This window comes from Cyanistes caeruleus, unplaced genomic scaffold, assembly GCF_971803275.1.
Source record: "Cyanistes caeruleus unplaced genomic scaffold, bCyaCae1.hap1.1 HAP1_SCAFFOLD_65, whole genome shotgun sequence".
Lineage (NCBI taxonomy): Eukaryota > Metazoa > Chordata > Aves > Passeriformes > Paridae > Cyanistes > Cyanistes caeruleus.
This window is the reverse complement of record NW_028255884.1, coordinates 2,487,279-2,505,933: the sequence shown is the minus strand read 5'-3', so window position 1 is coordinate 2,505,933 and position 18,655 is coordinate 2,487,279. Positions and strand designations below refer to the sequence as shown.

The 18,655-nt window shown below is 50.5% G+C and overlaps 1 protein-coding gene across 1 annotated transcript; it reads right to left on the bottom strand.

The window, feature by feature from the left end:
* Window positions 1-415: 415 nt before the first annotated feature.
* On the bottom strand, window positions 416-3,453 carry LOC111922615 (uncharacterized). The gene is made up of 2 exons (XM_086872541.1): window positions 2,545-3,453; window positions 416-2,358 (listed from the first exon to the last, which is right to left on the bottom strand). Exons 1-2 carry the CDS (start codon window positions 2,687-2,689, stop codon window positions 1,184-1,186), a joined length of 1,320 nt encoding a protein of 439 aa, XP_086728667.1. The 5' UTR covers window positions 2,690-3,453; the 3' UTR covers window positions 416-1,183.
* Between the last annotated feature and the right edge of the window lie 15,202 nt (window positions 3,454-18,655).

Here is an 18,655-nt window from a genome sequence, read left to right as displayed (position 1 = left end):
GCACAGGACACCCCAACAATCCCAGCCCGGGCCTGGCAGCGCTGGCCAAATGCTGCTGGAGCTCAGCCAGCCCTGGAGCTGGGAGCCTTCCCTGGGGAGCCTGTTCAGTGCCCCAGCAGCCTCGCGGGAAAAACCTTTTCCTCACATCCAGCCTAAACCTGCCCGCCTCAGCTCCAGCCGCTCCCTCCACTCCTGTCCCTGGGCACCAGAGGGAAGAGGTTCCCGCAGCCCCCAGCCAGGGACCCACTCCCAAAGCTGCTGCCATGGCAACCAGGCCTGGCACCAGCTGGGATGCTCGGTTTCCATGGGCTGGGCTTCAGGAATGGCATTCCCCAATTTCCTGCTCCTGCTGAAACTGCGCTGCTGCTCGCTTCCCTCCCACCTCCCATGGAAAGCACAAAAGGCAAAGATCCCATGCTGGAATAAGAAGAATTTATTGAGAACAGCAACGAGATAAGGCAAAAACAGGAACAGAAACAATTTTGGTAACAGAAAGGATAAGACCATTCACAGGGAAAACTAAAACACCACTGACTCTTCCTGGACACGTATTTCCTCCTGCCAAGAAAGGACACCCTTCTCTGGTGAGAGAGAGAGTCCTTTTCCTGCTCCTGGCAATGACCTGAGATGGGATTGAATATAATGACAGGGTGTCATGGGGTAGCTTTACCTTTAAGACAGCTTGGAGGGAGAGGAAGTTGAAGCTGCTGGTGGCTGATGGGAGTTTTTCCTCCTGACCAATTATCGGTCATTTCCAAGAATTGACAGCAGATCTGACCATTAAAAAGTGAATTCAACTTGTAAACACCCCCTTAAGAAGTACAGACAGAATTCTCTTGCCCTCTCTGGTTTCTGGCGTTTGAAGAGGTAACAAGGCTCTGTCTCGGCCTCCTCCCCCCTCTCCAGGCCGACCAGGCCGCGGTGGAGGGGGGAGGGGGAAGAGAAGCAGCGCTGGTCAGCCGAGTGTGGTTTTCAGTTTTTGTTGCATGGCCAGACCCTCACATTCTTTGATCCCACATTATGTTATTGCCACAGGCAGGAAAAGGTACAGGTGTCTTCCCAGTATGGATCACAGGGAACATGGATCACCAGGTCTCTGCCCAACGTCGGTCCTCCAAGGGGGGATGAAACTGGAGCAATGCACAAAGCTCTTCCTGCACTTGGGGCATTTACAGGGCTTCCCTTACTGGTGCCTCCGTTGGTGTCTGGCCAAGCTAGATTTGTCTGAGAAGCTCTTCCCACATTCCCCACACTTGTAGGGCCTCTCCCCAGTGTGGATGCGCCGGTGGGTGATGAGGGTGGAGTTTCGCTTGAAGCCCTCCCCACAGTCGGGGCAGCGGAAAGGCCTCTCATCTGTGTGAATCCGCTGGTGCAGGAGGAGAGTGAAGCTGGTCTGAAACCTCTTCCCACACTGGAGACACTCGTAGGGCCTCTCCCCTGTGTGGATGCGCTCGTGGATGATGAGGTGGGACCTCCGGCTGAAGGTCATCCCACATTCCTCACACTCATAGGGCCGATCTCCGGTGTGGATCCTCTGGTGGCTGATCAGGCTGGAGCTCTGGCTGAAGCTTTTCCCACATTCCCCACACTCATAGGGCCTCTCCCCAGTGTGGATGCGCCGGTGCCTGATGAGGTGGGAGTTTTGCTTGAAGCCCTCCCCACAGTCAGGGCAGCGGAAAGGCCTCTCATCCGTGTGAATCCGCTGGTGCACGAGGAGAGTGGAGCTGGTCTGAAACCTCTTCCCACACTCGGAACACTTGTAGGGCCTCTCCCCAGTGTGGATGTGCCAGTGCCTGAAGAGGTGGGAATTTTGCTTGAAGCCTTTCCTGCACTTGGGGCAGCGGAAGGGCCTCTCATCCGTGTGAATCCGCTGGTGCCTGAGGAGATGGGAGCTCCTCTGAAACCTCTTCCCACACTCAGGACACTCGTAGGGCCTCTCCCCAGTGTGGATGCGCTGGTGACGGATGAGTTGCGAGTTAAAGCTGAAGCCCTTCCCACATTGCCCACACTCGTAGGCCCATTCCCCAGTGTGGATCATCTGGTGGCAGATCAGTTTGGTGCTCGACCTGAAGCTCTTCCCACACTCCAAGCACTTGTAGGGCTTCTCCCCATCCTGAAGCTGCTCATGGACCACCAGCTCAGAGCCCTGGCTGGATCTCCGGCCACCTTCCCGGCACAGGGTGGGTCTTTCCTCCTCAGAGCACCCTGGGATGGGTTTGGAGCCCCTCCTCCGGCGGGATCTCCAGGGATTTTCCTCCCCATTGGGTTCCTGTGGTGTGGAGCTGCTCAAAATGGCCTCTTCCATGAGGTTCTGCCCCAGGGATTTGTCCTCCCTGGTCTCCATCCTCAGCTCCTTGTCTGGGGGAGCAAGGACAAGGAGAGGATGGGATTTGCCTCCGTGCCAGAGGGAAGGGGAAGGAGATCCCCCCAGTGCGTCCCCGGCAGGACGGCGTCGGCAGCGGGGTTGTCCTGCAGCCGGGGGCCAGGCTGGGCTGGGAGATGGAGCAGGAGAGAGGGGGAAAGGGGCACTGACTTCCTCCTCACCTGCCTGGGTGTCCTGGGGCATCTTCCTCTTCATCCCAGCTGCCCTCTCCATCTGGCCAAGGTTTGGGAATGAGAAATCCTTGTTTCCGGAAATATACAATGCATGAGTACATTGGGTTAGGGTGTTCCTCCTGATCAAGTTCATCTCTAGAAGTCACCGGGCATCTGGGGCCCATAAGAACCTCCCAAACATCAAAATTCAGCCCTGAAAATGCCTCCCAGGAGTTCCCCATCTCTGTTCTCTCCCAGTTGCAGTTTAGGGATTCCCCCCGTCCCAGCTGCTGGGGGTCACGCTTGCACTGGGGTTCCTTTGTCTGCTCGGTCCCTGCCTACCCCAGGTTGCTGGGAGTGCCTGGAATCCAAAAAGTTCCCCCCGTTTCCATCTCCTCATTTAGGAATGATGGGGCTTTTTGGATTCCTATGGTCCCTTATCCCCTTACTCTCTGCTTTGGGGTGCAGAAGGTCCAAGGAGTCCCCCCTGCCCCTCTCCAGGCTGTTGAGGGTCCCGTGAATTGTGGCGCTCCCCCTCTCTGGGCTCCCCACTTTGGGGTCCTGGGAGTCACAGGGCTCTGCTCCCCCAGGCTGCCTCTGAGAGCAGCCGCCACCAGGACCCCCCAATGTCCCCCCAAGGGGCATTTTCTGCTTAGCTTTGGAGTTCTTCATTCTCCAAACATTCCCCCAGAAAAACTCAACCCAGGCACCCCCCAGGATATCTGGATCAAGCTCCCCCTCCCTGGTCATTGCTGGGATAGGGGGTGATGATCCCACGGGTGGGATCCCATGGGTGACAAGGGGCTGTGAATTCAGGGAGTGCTCGTCCTCATGTTTCCTCCTCCTTTCCATGATCCTCCTTTGTCCCTCCTCTTCTTCTTCCTCCCTAACGCCAGCTTCTTCTCCTACTTCCATCCCTTCTCTCTCTCCTTCTTCATCCCTCCTTTTCCATCCCTCCTCCTCCTCCCCCAGGAGCAGTGACACCCTCGGTGCCCCGTTCCCAAACCCCTCACAGCCCACGGCAGGAGCGGGGATGGAGCCGGGACAGGTCGGGATGGGCAGCGCGGGGCTCTCCGCTGCTCCCACCCGCTGGGGACGGGGGGAACCCGGCCCGGGGAAAAGGAGAGGGAAACTGGGAAAATTGGGGGCTGCAGATCCAACCTGGGGCTGGCTGGGGACCCTGGCTGGGGACTGCCAGCCCTTGGGGCTCCTCTGGGGAGATGTGGGAGGGGGGAACACAGAGAGGGCTGGGGGATCCCAGGAGTGGCAGCACTGGCAGGAACTGGTTTGGACTGGGATCATCCTGTGATCACACTGGCAATGACTGGAACTGTATTGGATGTGTACTGACATCATACTGGGATCATACTGGGAGCAGCTGGGCCCATGCTGGGGGGGACTGGGATCCCACTGAGGGGACTGGAATCATACTGGGATTGACTGGGAGTGGCTGGGAACAACTGGGATCATGCTGAGAGCAACTGGGAGGAGCTGGGAATGACTGGGAGCGTGCTGGGGCTGACTGGGATATACTGGGAGAGACAGGGAGTCCCAGGGATCACACTGGAGGCTACTGGGGTCACACTGGCACTGCCAGGGAGCAACTGGGGGCCACTGGCCTCATCCTGGGAGTGACTGGGATCAGACTGGGAGTGACTGGGATCAGACTGGGAGTGACTGGGATCAGACTGGGAGTGTGAAGGAAACTGGAAAATTGGGGAAAAAACGAAAAAAACCCCAGGATAAATTCAAGGAAAATGGAAGGGAAAATTCAGGGAAAAACCAGAAAAATATCAGGGTGAAATCCAAAAACATCAGGGGAAAATCAGGAAAAAATTGGGAAAAATTTGGGAAAAATGGGAAAATTTGAAAAAATTGGGGAAAACCAGGAAAAATTTGGGGGGGAAAAAAAGAGAAAACTCAAGGAAAAAATGGGGAAAAATTGGGGAAAAAAGTCAGGAAAAGAAAGTGGAAAAAAATTTGGGAAAAATCAGAAAAAATGGGGGAAAAATCAGGAAAAACCAGGGAAAATTGGAAAGAATATTGGGGAAATCAGGAAAAAAACTGGGAAAGAACTTGGAAAAATTGGGGAAGATCCATAAAAGAAAGAGGAATAAAATCTGGAAAGAAATAGGAAAAATCACAGGAAAAATCAGGTAAAAACTAGGAAAATTTGAGAAGAAATTGGGAAAAAGCTAGAAATGAATTGGAAAAGGAAAATAGAAAAATCAGAAAAAAGTGGGAAATACATTAAAAAAATTGTGAAAAATTGTGAGAAATCAGGGAAAATATCAGGAAAAGAAAGCCGAAAAGACCCTGGGAAAAATCAGGAAAAAATTAGGAAAAATACTGGAAAAATGAAGGAAAAACCAAAAATATTTGAGAAAAAAAATTGCAAAAAAATCTGGAAAATAATTGGGAAAAAATCAGAGAAAAAATGTGGAAAAAAAGGAAAATCACGGGAAAATCAGGGAAATGAAATGGAAAAGGATAAAAATATCTGGAAAAATCAGAAAAAAAATAATGAAAAAAAATCAGGAAAGAATTGAGGAAAACCAGAAAAATTAGGGAAAGGATAAGGGAAAAATCTGGAAAAAAATGGGAAAAAAAGGAAAAAACACAAAAATCAAGGAAAAGTTTGAGGAAAAAAAATGGGAAAAAATTGCAAAAAAAATCAGGAAAATAAAAAAAATTCATTGAAAATATTATGAAAAAAAATAAGGGAAAATCAGGAAAAATATTGAGAAAAAATTGGGTAAAATCAAGAAAAGAGAGGGAAGAAACCTGGAAAAAATCAGGAAAAATCAGTAAAAAAATTAGGAAATACAGGGCAAAATCAGGGACAAATTGTGAAAAAAATTGGGGAACGATGAGGAATAAATTGCGAAAAGAAGAGGGAAAAGTCAGGAAAAAATGGGGAAAAATCAAGAAAAAAATTTAGGAAAAGAATTGGGAAAAAACAGGGAAAAACCAGAAAAAGAAAGAGGAAGAAGACTGGGAAAAAACTGGGAAAAATCAAGGAAACAAATCAAGTTAAAAATCAGGAAAAGAAAGTGAGGGAAAAAACTTTGGAAAAATGGGAAAAAAATTGGGAAAAAACCAAGAAATATCAAGGAAACAAACAGGAAAAAATCAGGAAAAATTAGGAAAAAAAAGGGGAAATATTGGGACAAATCAGAGGGAAAAATCAGGAAAAAAATTTTAAAAATATTCGAGAAAAATTGTTTGAAAAATGAGGAAAAAAATCAGGAAAAGAAAAAGGGAATAAAACCTGAAAAAAATCAGGGAAAAAAATCAGGGAAAAAAATAAAAAAAAAAAAAAGAAAAAGAAAAAAATTGCAGGAAAATCAGGAAAAGAAAATGGGTAAAACAGGGGAAAAAATCGTGAAAAAAATGGGAAAAACCAGAAAAATTACAGAAAAATTGGAGAAAAAGTTGGGAAAAAGACAGAAAACTTTGGGAAAAGAAGAGGAAAAAATCAGGAAAAAATGGGGAAAAAAATGGGAAAAATTCAGGGGAAAATGAGGGAAAAATCAGGAAAAAATAAGAAAAAAAACAAAGAGAGAAAAAAATTGGGGAAAATCAGGAAAAGAACAGGATGAAATCCCCCTATCCCATTTTTCCATGGAATTTTGGGAATTGCGTGCCTGGGAGGTTGTAGAAGAATTTCCAGATCTGGGAATCCAGGGAGTGGGGAAAGGTGGAATTTCAGAAGAGCTGGTCAAAATTTTTGGGAAGGTTGATAGCCTGGTCCTATTCCAGCTTCCAGAATGTTCACATGAACCCCACGCCTCCTTCCAGCTGGAAATCATGGAAAAATCACGGGAAAGCTGTGATTCAAATTCATGGAGTTTTGCCCCCAAAGCACCCTTTTTTCCCACCAAAATTTCTATTTTTCCCCCAAATTTCAATTTTTGAGATAATTAAATGGCGAAGATAATGGGAAATGGGGAAAAATAAGATAGAAATTGAGGAAGAATGGGGAAAAGTTGGGGAAAATTAGAAAAATATGGGGGAAAAGTGAGAAAAATGGGAGGAAAAATGGAGCAAAATAGAGGAAAATGAGGAACAATGGGGAAAAAATAGGGAAAAAATGGGATAAAAATAGGAAAAATTTGAGGAAAATGAGATGGAAATGGAGAAAAAATTGGGAAAAATGGGAGAAAGAAAGGGAAGAAAATTAGGATAAAATTGTGGAAAAATGAGATAAAACCAGGATAAAAATGGGGGGGGGGGGAATAAGGAAAACTGGGATAAAAATGGGAATAAAAATGGGTAAGACGAGGCAAAAATGGGGGAAAAATGGTAGAAATTGGGGAAAATAGGAGTAAACATGGGGAAAAAACTGGTAAGAAATGGAGCAAAAATAGGGTAAAATGGGGAAATAATAGATTAAAAACAGAAAAAAAAATGGGAAAAATAGGAAAACATGGGGAACGATTTGAGGAAAAATGGAGGAAAAATAGGAAAAAAATCAGAAAAACTGGGAAAAAATGAGGACAAATGAGATAAAAAAATGGAAATTGAGGGAAAAAGGAAATAAAAGGAGGAAAATTGGGGAAAAATAAAAAATAGGACAAAAATTTGGAAAATTGTTATGAAAATGGGATAAAATTAGAAAAAATAGAGCAAAAATGGGATAAAACTGTGGAAAATGGGATAAAATGGAGACAAATTGTACTCTAATAGGGAATGACCGGGAGTGATTTGGCTTATCGTGGGGATCACAGGAAACTGGAGCCACACGGGGTGAGCAACTGGGCAATGCTGGGAGCAGCCACTGCCGGCACCGGGAGCCCCGAACCCCTTTCCCGGCCATGCCGGACCCGCATCCCCCCGGCCCCTTTGCCGGGGCTCTGCCGCCACCGCCACCGGGACCCCCCAAAAACACCTCCCGGGGACCCCCGGGGTGCCCCCGAGGGGCATCTGCGGCTCGGCTCTGGAGCCCTGCCATCCCCAAACATCCCCCCCAAAAACCCCAAAGCCAGGGAGCCCCGGGGGATTTGGGGCGAGCTCCCCCTCCCCGGGCACCTGCGGGATGGGGGGCGATGGTCCCGAAGGAGCTGCAGATGCAGAGAGCGGGGAGCGCAGGTGGAGCCTCCTCTGCCTGCTCCAGCTCTTCCTCCTCCTGCTCCTCCTCTTCCTCCTCCTCCTCTGTCCCTCCTCTTCCTCCCCCTCTGTCCCTCCTCTGTCCCTGGGCGTGGTTCGGAGCCCTCGGGTGAGCGGGGCCGGGCCGGGACACGATGGGAAAGGGCTGGGTCCCCCCCAAACCGAGCTGGGGGCAGCGGAGGTTTGGGGGAACAATGGGAACGGGGCGGGACAGGGGAACAGGGGGAGGTGGGAGCACTGAGGGTCCCCCAGTTCACCCCAGGAGCCCCAAGCCCCGTCCCAGCCCCCCCAGTTCCCCCCGCAGCCCCGGCTGAGGGGGGCTCAGCCCAGGAGCCGCCGTCGTTCGGGGCTCCCCCGAGTGCAGGAACGGGAGAGTTCCCGGCTCGGGGAGGCCCCAGCACAGGAGGGGATCTTGTCCCTCTTCCAGGGCCTTTCAGGGTCTTCAGGCCCCTCTCAAGAGGAGTTTTTCTCTTTTTCAGGTTTTTTGGGGGGGATCCCACCACTACAGGGTTGTTTTTTCCTCCCCATTTTAGGGTGTTTGTGCGGCCGCAGCCCCACAAGCCCCTTTTGAGGGGGGATCATGACGGCTTTAAGTGATATTTTTAGGGGTGTCCCCACCCCAAGCCCCTGTAGGGGATGTTTTGTCCCCCAGGGTGGATTTTGGGGGTTCTCTCTACCATGGCCGCTTTAAGGGCCCCCGGTGTTGTCGGGTCCCACTGTAACTCCTCTTAAAAGGGCAACACCGCTCCCGTTGGTTCCGGCAGTGGAGCCCGGGAGGGGTTGGGGGTCCCGGGAGGGATTTGGGGGTACCTGGGTGATGCCGATGAAGGCGATGGGGTCCTCATGCTGGGTATAAACCTTGGTGAGGAGTTCCTGGGGATTTTCGGAAGTTCTGGGTGTTTTGGGGCCATGGTGGTTTTTGGGGGGTTCTCAAGGGGTCCTGATGAGAGAATTTGGGCGATCCCAGGGGTGGAATTGGGGGTCCCAAGGCTGTTTTGGGATGCCAGCTGGTGATGGAGATGGGGACCCCATGCCACGTATGAACCTTCTTGAGGGGGTCTGGGGAGGTGTTGTGGGAATTTTGATGTCCTGCAAGGGTTTTGGGGGGTCTGTATGGAGTTTTGCAGTCTTGGGGAGTTTTTGGAGCATCCAGGGCTGTGTTTGGGATCAGGGGAGGTTGGGGTGTCCCGGGGGGTTTGGGGGTTCTCGGCAGGTTTGGGGGTACCTGGGCAATGCGGGTGGCAGTGCTGGGGACCCCGTGCCGGGTTTGAACCTTCTCACTGCCCATGGGCAGCGTCAGCGTGTTCAGGGAGATCCTGGGGGGCCCGGGGGGTCACCCCAAATCCCAGGGACCCCAAATGCTGAGGGACCCCCCGAACTGCCCTCACCGCTGGATCTGCTGCAGGCAGGGGGGCACCAGCACTCGGCCCCCACCCTCCACCATCACAGGGGGGCTGTGGAAGAAATCTGGGGGTGCACGGACACGTTGAGTGGGACCCCCAAATTTTTCAAGTCTCCCCAATATTTCACAAAATTCCAGACACATCCCACAAAATTATTACAAATTTCCACACAATCTAGAGAAATACCTCAAAATTCTTCAAGTCTCCTCAAAATCCCTCAAAATTCCACAAAAATCCCACAAAATACCACAGAAATCCTACCAAATTCCTGAAACATCCCACAAAATTCTAGAAACATCCCACAAAATTCCCTAAATTTTCTCAAAAGCCTGACAAATTCCAGAAACATCCCACAAAATCTCCACAAATTTCCACACATTATAAGAAAAATCCCTCAGAATTCTCCAAGTCTCCTCAAAATCCCACTAAATTCAAGAAAATTCCACAACATTCCAAAAAAGTCCCACAAAATTCCAGAAACATCCCACAAAATTCTTCAAGTCTCCACAAAATCCCACAAAATTGCAGAAAAATCCCAGAAAATTGTGGAAATCTTTTCAAAAGCCCAACAAATTCCAGAAACATCCCACAAAATCCCCACACATTTCCACAAAAACCTAAGAAAATACCTCAAAATTCTTCATGTCTCCTCAAAATTCCACAAAACTCTCAGAAAATCTCCAAAATATCCTACAAAATTCCAGAAAAATCCCACTAAATTGCAGAAAAATCCCACACAATTCCCTAAATTTTCTGAAAACCCCACCAAATTCCAGAAACATCCCACAAAATCTCCACAAATTTCCACAAAATTTAAGAAATATCCTACAAAATTCAAGTCTCCTCAAAATCCCTCAAAATTCCTGAAAAAAATACCACAAAACTGCAGAAATCTTCTCAAAACCCCACCAAATTCCAGTAGCATCCCAAAAAATCTCCACAGATTTCCACACATTCTAAGAAAAATCCCTCAAAATTCTTCAAGTCTCCTCAAAATCCCACAAAATTTAAGAAAATTCCACAACATTCCAAAGAAGTCCCACAAAATTCCATACACATCCCACAAAACTATTATGAATTTCCACACAATCTAAAAAATACCTCAAAATTCTTCATGTCTTCTCAAAACCCTACCAAATTCCAGAAACATCCCAAAAAATTCCAGAAACATTCCACTAAATTCCCTAAATCTTCTCAAAATCCCACCAAATTCCAGAAACATCCCACAAATATCTCACAAAATTCCTGGAAAATTTGATGAAATGGTTAGTGTTCAGGAACACACATAATCACAAATGATCATATGCAGGTGCTTTATTAAGAGCTCTGGGTGTCAGGGGTACACAGTACCAAATCTGACCCATCTTGGTTTGGAACTGAACATCTTTTATACTCTATCATTATATAACTTACATATTAATTATTAAACTTACACTGTTCTATTGTAAGCATTGTTTTTACCCAAGCATGGATTTCTCATGATCCCCCCATGCCCCCTAACATTGTTCCTCATGTTCTTTAAGCAATAATTATATCCAATCATATCTAACAATTGTATCATGATCATATACTGATTACACAGGTGCAGTTTGACCTGATCTTTAGCAAGTACAAGGCCTAACATTTCCCAGGGCCTACTTTTCCAAGGCCTTTCCAAACCTAACTTCCTTTCTAAGTCCCCGAATTTTCTAAGATTTTGAGACCTTTTACTATCACTTACAGGACTTGTGCTCCAGACCCCTCACCAGCCTTGTTGCCCTTCTCTGGACACACTCCAGCTCCTCCATGGCCTTCCTAAATTGGGGGCCCAGAACTGGACACAGCACTCGAGGTGCTGCCCAACCAGTGCAGAGTAGAGGGGAGGAATCCCTGCCCTGCTCCTGCTGGCCACACTGTTCCTGATCCAGGCCAGGAGCCATTGGCCTCCTTGGCCACCTGGGCACACTGCTGGCTCATGCCCAGCCTGCTGTCCATCAGTGCCCCAGCTCCCTTTCTGCCTGGCTGCTGTCCAGCCACTCTGTCCCCAGCCTGGAGCACTGCAGGGGTTGTTGTGGCCAAAGTGCAGGGCCTGGCACTTGGACTTGTTAAACCTCACCTTGTTGGGTTTGGGCCCTGGATCCAGCCTGTCCAGCTCCCTGTGCAGAGCCCTCCTACCCTGCAGCACATCAACACTCCCAGGCAACCTGGTGTCACCACGGTTCCATGGGGCCCTAGAGTGTCACAATGGTCTCCAGGATTCCATGAGGCCTCCCAGCAATCCAATTTTGGATCATACTGGGAGTGACTGGACTCATACTAGGAGTATCTGAGAATGACTGGGAACACACCATGCACATCATCCCCCATACTGGGGGTGACTGGGAGCAACTGGGAGCATGCTGGGAGCCAATGGCATCATACTGGGACTGACTGGGTTGATCTAGTCAGAGGCAACTGGGACCATCCTGGGAGTGCTGCCTTGTGACAAGGATCATACTGGAGCTTACTGGGCTCATGATGGTGTTGAAAGGGAACAGCTGGGATCTCTGAACACCAAAGGTTCCTTTCCTGCTCACTGAAGAAGGAGCTGTGCAGTGTCCATGTGTGAGGGGACCTTCACCTGAACCAGATGCTGTTAGGAGAAAAAGCTGCCTCTGCTGGAAAATCCCACACAACAAGTCAATGCCAAGAGAGCATTTTGCTTTCACAACTTCCCTCCTGGAGCCACAGTCCTTTTGGATAGCACAGCAAGCAAGAAAACAGCACAAAATACAAGGCTGTGTCCAGTTTTTGGCTGGATCAGCAAACGGAGGGAGGAATGCCAGGGTTCACTGCCACAGACTCTCCTCTTGGGGAACAGAACCCCCCCAGGCTCCATTCCAAATGCTGTGCACACCCTGCTGGCCAAAAACAACCCCTAAGAAGTTGTTGGCAAGACCTTTCCCAAATAAATGGCATCTTAATGGCAATTTTCTTTCAAAATCACCTCTGTTCCAAAGGAAGAACAGGAAGCCCACAGCAATCCCAAAGGCACATATGGTGCACCTGGGGAAATCCTCGACTTAGGGGCCCAGTGGGTTAAAAAATACCCATCAGAAGCCACAGAGTGCAGAGTGCAAACTGCAGCAACCACTTGCTGGATCATTTTGGCTGTGCTGCACACACCTGCAGACTGTCTGTCCCCCTGCCAGGACAGAAGGACACCCGTCAGGGGCTGGGCTGGCTGCTGAGAATGCCTCGGGCAGGAGGATCCTCAGGCAATGAGCAGGTGCCCAGAGCCGCTCTGACACTGAGGCCTCTGTGCCCCACAGCAACGGGAACACCACAAGGACACGGCAACGTTCCTGTGACATCACAGCAGCAGCTCCCCCAAAAACCGCCTGCAAGGTTCTCCTGGGTCACCAAGTGTGGCCATATGCCTCGAGGAAGACAAAGAGTTACACTGTCCCACCCCAAACCCCTTGTGAAGGGCAGCCCAGGTCTTTTGATTGGATTTGAGTCCCTGGGGGGTTTCTCCCTTGCTGTGTTTCTAGTGGTCCCTGACCCTGAACTCCACCCTCAAGGGTGGAGACCCTCAAAAGTTCTGTCCCTCAAAAACCCCTGTTTGGCCTCTCTTCGTGGTTCTTTCTTCTGGATCTGAGTTTGTTCTCGTGCTGAATAAATGGCTTCATGAACAAAGGCCTGTCTCGTTGGTGCTCCATGCTGGTCCCCAGAATCCTGTTGCTTCCCTGGACGAGATCCTGAGGTTGCGGACTGCAACAACCAAGGAGCACAAAGGATCCTCAGATGGCACAATCTGGTGCTCAAAGGATCCAAGAGGAACTCAGAAAATGCAGCAAATGAGGACACCCCGCAGCCCAGCCTGTATACTGAGAAGGAACAAAGATGTGACCAAACCAAAAGAAATACAACTTCTGGTCACTGATGCTTCTGACTAAAACCAGTGTCTCAGATCTAGAAGACAGGTGTCTCCCAGGGAGGGCAGGAGCCTCCCTTGGAATGAAAGAATGTAGACCACCTCCCTCCCAATTATTATAACTTTGAAATCAAGGGGCTTTTAGGCAGAGATCTGGGGGTAGGAATAACAGTTCTTTACTAATATAAGCAGGCAAACAAACAACAATAAGTACAGCATTAGCAAGAAAACAGAACCAGGGGCCCCGTGACAGCTTTCTCGGCTGAGATGGGATGGAGGAGAGGCTTTGTTTCACAAACCCCTCGGGCGGGCAGTCCCGGTGCTCCTGCAGGGCTCTGAGGAACACTCAGCTGGAACAGCAGGGATGAGCTGAGATCCTGGGCTGGTGGCTGAGGTGGATCAGCAGCTCCGCGGCGGTGCCTGGCACTGCCACACATCCCGGCAGGACAGGGGGTGCGAGGCCACCAACAAAGAGGGGAGAAGGAGAAGCAGCAGCAGCTCCATCTGGGTGATGGCGAAATTCCCTTCTCTCTACCGCAGTAGATCCGCGACCCAGGAAAAAAAAATGTCTTTCCCCAAAGCTGAAGGAAGCCAGCTAAAAACTGTCCCCACCCTCCTTTCCTGCCCCCTTCCCCACCTGGGCCCAGCCACACTTTGTCCTTTGTCGAGCACCCACCAAGTACCCAAAGTTAGGTTGTCCCCACAACTAATGGGTAAAAATTGCACCAGCAAGCCAGAACAAAAAAAGGACACCTAACCCCCAACACAACTCCTGGATTCCAGCAATGTTCAGATAGAAATTCCAAGAGGAGGTAGGCTCAAGATGTGTGCTTGCCTTGTGCTCAGCCTTAAATACCCCTTGGTCTTCCTGGGCCCATTCCCCAGGTGGGATTTCCAATCATTTGGTCACTCAGGAGCTGGGCTGGGGGCTCCAGAGGTGGGTGTGGAGCATTGCCTTTGGTGTGCCAGGGACTGGCAGACACTGCAGGGCTGGGATAGAGGCTCTGGGGGGATTTGGGTTCCAGGGCAGTGCAGTGCTGGGGTTACAGGACAGGACAAGGCTGGACCTGCCCCTTCCTCCCCTTTGAAACACAAAATGTTTCCAGCCAACAATCTCTTCCATTCTCTCACAACAGGCAAAGCTGGAGGTGGAATTCCAATTTTGGTCATGGGCACCTGTCTGAGATGGACAATTCTTTTCCATAGGAAGGAAGGCACAGAGACCCAGGGTTTGGAAGGCAGGTGAGAGCTGGACATCAGGAGGCCAAAGCCAGCCCAACTTGTCAGTAATGGCAGATTTTGTCTGGGAGAAGTCTTTGGATGTAGGGAATGTTGGAGGTGGAATCCAAATTTTGGCCATGGTTGCCTGGAGAAGCAGGACAGTTCTTTCCCATAGGGAGGAACTCACAGTGCCTTCCCCAGTGTTTCAGTAGCCGATGAGAAGAGACCCTCAACATGTCAAGGTCAGTTGGACCAGTCAGGTGCCCCTGGGAGGCCAAACCAGCCAGACTTGTTCTGTGTTCCCTTGATTTTATGGGGCCCCATAGAGTCACAATGGACCCTTACTTCCATGGGGCCCTGGAGTGTCATAATGGTGCTGTGATTCCATGGGATCCAGCAGTGTCATAGTGGAGCACTGATTATAAGAAGACCTGCAGTGTCACAGTGGACTCTTGATTCCATGGAGTACCACAGTGTCACAATGGCCTCAGGATCCATCAGGCCCTGCAGTGTCACAATGGTCCCAGGGATTCCATGAGGCCTTGCAGTGTCACAATGGTCTCTGTGGTTCCACAGGCCCCTCAAGGTCACGTGACTCCTCTGTTCCATGAGGCCTGAAATGTCACAATGGACCTTGGCAGTTTGCAGTGTCACAAAGGTCTCCTGTGGTTCCACAGTGTCACCCTGGACCTTTGGTTCCATGCAGCCCTGCAGTGTCACAAAGGCCTCTTGGTTTCACGAGGCCCCACAGTATCCCAATGGTCCTCTTGGTTCTGTGGGGACCACAATGGTCTCACTGGTTCCATGAGGCCCCTCAGTATCACAATGCTTTGTTTATTTCATGGTGCCCCACAGTGTCACAAATGTCCCTTGGTTCCATGGGGCCCTGTGCTGGTGCATTCCCCCCTCCCCTTCTCAGGCCGCCCTGCCAGCTGAGAAATGCTCCTTGGGCCTGGGCCTTGGCCAACAGCCCCTGGGCTCAGCTCCTCTGCAGCTCATCAGAAACACTGTCTGCTCCCAGGCACTGCTGCTGCCCAAGCAGCTCCTGCTTGCTTCAGGAGCAGCCCTGGGAACTGTTCCTGTTCCCTGCGTGGCACAACATCCCTGTTCTCAGCCTTGCAAAGAAAGCTGTTGATGCCAAGTGCGGCCAGGATGAAACATTGCTGTGCCTGAAGCCCCTCTCTTGGGGCCCTACAAACAGCGCTCCAAAAGGAGCCCCTTGCAGCTCTCCTGGGCCAGCCACCTCCCTCGGAGTGGGGCCTCTGTGAGCCGGGAACTCTCCCGTTTGCTGCACTCGGGGCATCCCCGAACAAGGACGGAGCCTGGGCCGATCCCCCCACTCCTCCAGGCTCAGCCCTTGGCCCGCTGGGGAGATGCCAAAGCATCCGCAGGGAGCATTTCCCTGCCCTGCAGGAGAATTTCTCACAGCTGCCTTGCACTGCCTCTTTGTGTCTGTGTGCACACACCAGTGCTGTGCCCTGGCAAATGGGGCAGAAATGCTGCTCTGGGAGGGGCTGGAGTGCCTTGGAGATCTGAGTCAGGCAGGCCTGTGAGTGAGGGTAAGTCACGAGGTATAAGCTAAGTTAAATACTGCCTAGTGTTCTTCTTTTGCTCCATTGTTAGGATTAATATAAATTATGAGCTAATTTAAATACTGTTTAGTATTATTCCTCTGCTAATTTGGTAAGTCATAGGTTGTGAGTAAGGTTAAACACAGTAAATGCTGTATTTTAATTAGCAAAATGTTTTGCTAAATTGTGACATTTGAGGTTTCATTTAAGGTTAAGGTATAACTGAAGTCCTGTTAAGTTTGTGCTCTGTTAAGTGAGCCAACTCTGGGATGTTGTCATGTGTTGTCATACAGCTGTACTGTGATGTCACAGAAGACTGTGATGTCAAAAATTCAACCTGTGATGTCACAGTCTGTTCTGTGATGTCACATGCTGGTCTGTCATTTCACAGAGCCACCTTCGATGATGGCAGTCTCTGCTCAATGGTCTCACACCATCCTTTATGATGCCAGAGTCAGCTCTGTGATGTCATAACCCCATCAGTGATGTCACACAACCATCTCTGTGACGTCATACAGATACCCTGTAATGTCACAGCACATACTTTGACCTCACAACCAGGTCTATGATGTCATAGAGCCATGTCATGATGTCACAGCCATCTATGTGATGTCACACAGTCCCCTCTATGATGCCATAGCTGCTCAGTGAGGTCACACAACAAACTCTGTCATGTCACAGCCCCATCTGTGACCTCACACATCCCACTCGGAGCTGTCACACAGCCCCTTTCTGACATCACAGCTGCTCTGGGGCTCCAGGACACAGCCACAGAGGTGCTGCTGGGACACAGCCCCCTCTGGCACATCCCACAGCCCCTGCCAGTGCTGAGCCCCTGGCAGCTCTGTCTGGGCCTGCTCTCTGTGTCCCTGAGCTGCCCTGGCAGGGCCCCAGCCCTGCTGGGCTGTGCTCAGGAGCTGCTCCTGGCCAGAGCTGTCTCTCTGCAGCGCTGCCCTTGCCAGGAGCTGCCTCTGGGCCAGGAGCCCGGCCCAGCTCAGCAGCACAGACACAGCACCAGCACTTTCATCACCCTCTCGGGCCTTTGGGGCTCTTGGCATCACACTCAGTCCCTCACAGTGTGCTCCAGAAACTCCTCAAGAGCTCCAAGTCAGATGGAAACACTGAAGTTTCTTGTAGTTGAAATGAGAGACACGAGTGAGAAAGCGTCCCCAGGTTCCAGGCAGAGCAGAACACTGGAGGCCCTGATGGCAGCTGGGGACAAGCAAGGGAAAGGTGTCTGTGGTGCTGAGCAAAGCTGGATGTGTTTCAGGAATGCCAAGGGACAAGGGCTGAGCCCCAGCCCCTGGCAAGGCAGATGCTGTCCCTCCCTCATTGCTCAGGGCTCTTCCCGGGCCACTGGCATGTGGGGATGTGCAATGCCAAGGGCAGCACCATGGGGCGGCCCCTGCCAGGCTGCTGAGCAGGGACAAGGAGGCAATGAGGCCCCAGGGCTGCCAGGGTCACTTGTCCCCTGCTGGCCTCAGGCCCAGGGCCAGCAGCCATGGCCAAAGGGCTGCACAAGTTGCCTCTGGCAGGGCCTTGCAGCTGCACAGCCCAGGGCCCTCAGCCTCTACCTGCTGCTTATGTGATGAGGCCTCCAAACCCCATCCTGGGAGATTTTTGGGTCTTCTCCATGTGCTGTGAAAATGGAAACACTGGTGAAAGTTATTTTCTACCAAATCTTGCATTGACAAGGATCAATATAATTAAACTGAAGGAGAATGGATTTAGATTTGTTAGAAGGAGGAAATATTTTACAATCAGAGTGGCACAAAACTGCAACTGCTTTTCCAGAGAAGTGGATGCCCCATCCCAGAAATGCTCCAAGAGCAGGAGCTCTGTGCAACCTGACACAGTGAAAGCCCCTCCCCTCCCCAAGGATGGAATTGCTGTTGTGTGGGTTCTCTGATGTGCTGGGTGCCCTCACAACCCTCCTGGCCAGAATGTCTGCTGAGGGCCAGCCAGGCTGCTGCAGTGGCACTGACCTCACAGCCATCACCATTGCAGCCATGTCCCCTGGGCCTGGCTCTCCCCTTTCCTCTGCCCCTGCCTTGTCTCTGCTGCCATGAAGAGTTGTTTCATTATTATCTTGTCCCCAAGGTGCTGGGGCCAATTGCTTCCCAGTCAGGCTCCTGGAGCAGCAGTGGCTTTTCAGAGCACAGCCCCGGGAGTGCCTGTGGCAGAGCGGTGCCTTGGCAGCCCAAGGTCCCCAGGTATGTCACCATGGAATTGCTGGGACTGCCTCTGAGCACACAGCTCTTCAGCATCCCCAGAAACCCCTGGGAGGTCTCTGTGGAGCCCCTGTCTCTGGCTGTGACATTCCAGCTCCTGAACAGCCTGGAGACTTTTGGAATGTTCCCATGGAGCCCATCTGAGGGCCTGTAACAAATCTGATCCTTGGTAGGCAACCATCACCATCCCCCTGTTGCTATCGTCTGTTTCCATGACAACCATCACAACCCCTGTTGCTATGGGCAGTCCCTTGGCAGCTCCATGGAGACCCCATGCCAGGGGTGGTTGCCATGGACACCAGCTCAGGCCTGGAGCCAGAGCCCGTTGCCATGGCAACCATTTGCAGTCCCATCCCCAGGCTCATGGGATCCCAGAGCCACAGAATTGGCTGAGTTGGGAGGGACCCATGGGGATCTTCCTTAGCTCTCAAAACCACCTTAAAGGTAAAGTCACCCCATGACTTCCACCCCTTCAACTTGTGAACCCCTACCTAAAAATTATCAATTATATTTAATATACAACTTAAAACAATAAATTGACAGAAAAGAAGAAACAAATATTCACTACTTTCCACCCCGAGACTTTTACTATCACTGCTATATAAATTTAAGACAATCATGCTTTGCTCTTAATTAACCTTTTATCTCACAGTAACACTATTAACGTAGTGGTCCAGATTTGCTAATTTT

Excerpts from the sequence above, each read along its gene's own strand:
- LOC111922615 (XM_086872541.1), bottom strand. The coding sequence starts at position 2,689 with ATGAACTTGATCAGGAGGAACACCCTAACCCAATGTACTCATGCATTG. Across the intron at positions 2,359-2,544 it reads GCCCCAGGACACCCAGGCAG|ACAAGGAGCTGAGGATGGAG; the intron begins GTGAGGAGGAAG and ends TTGCTCCCCCAG.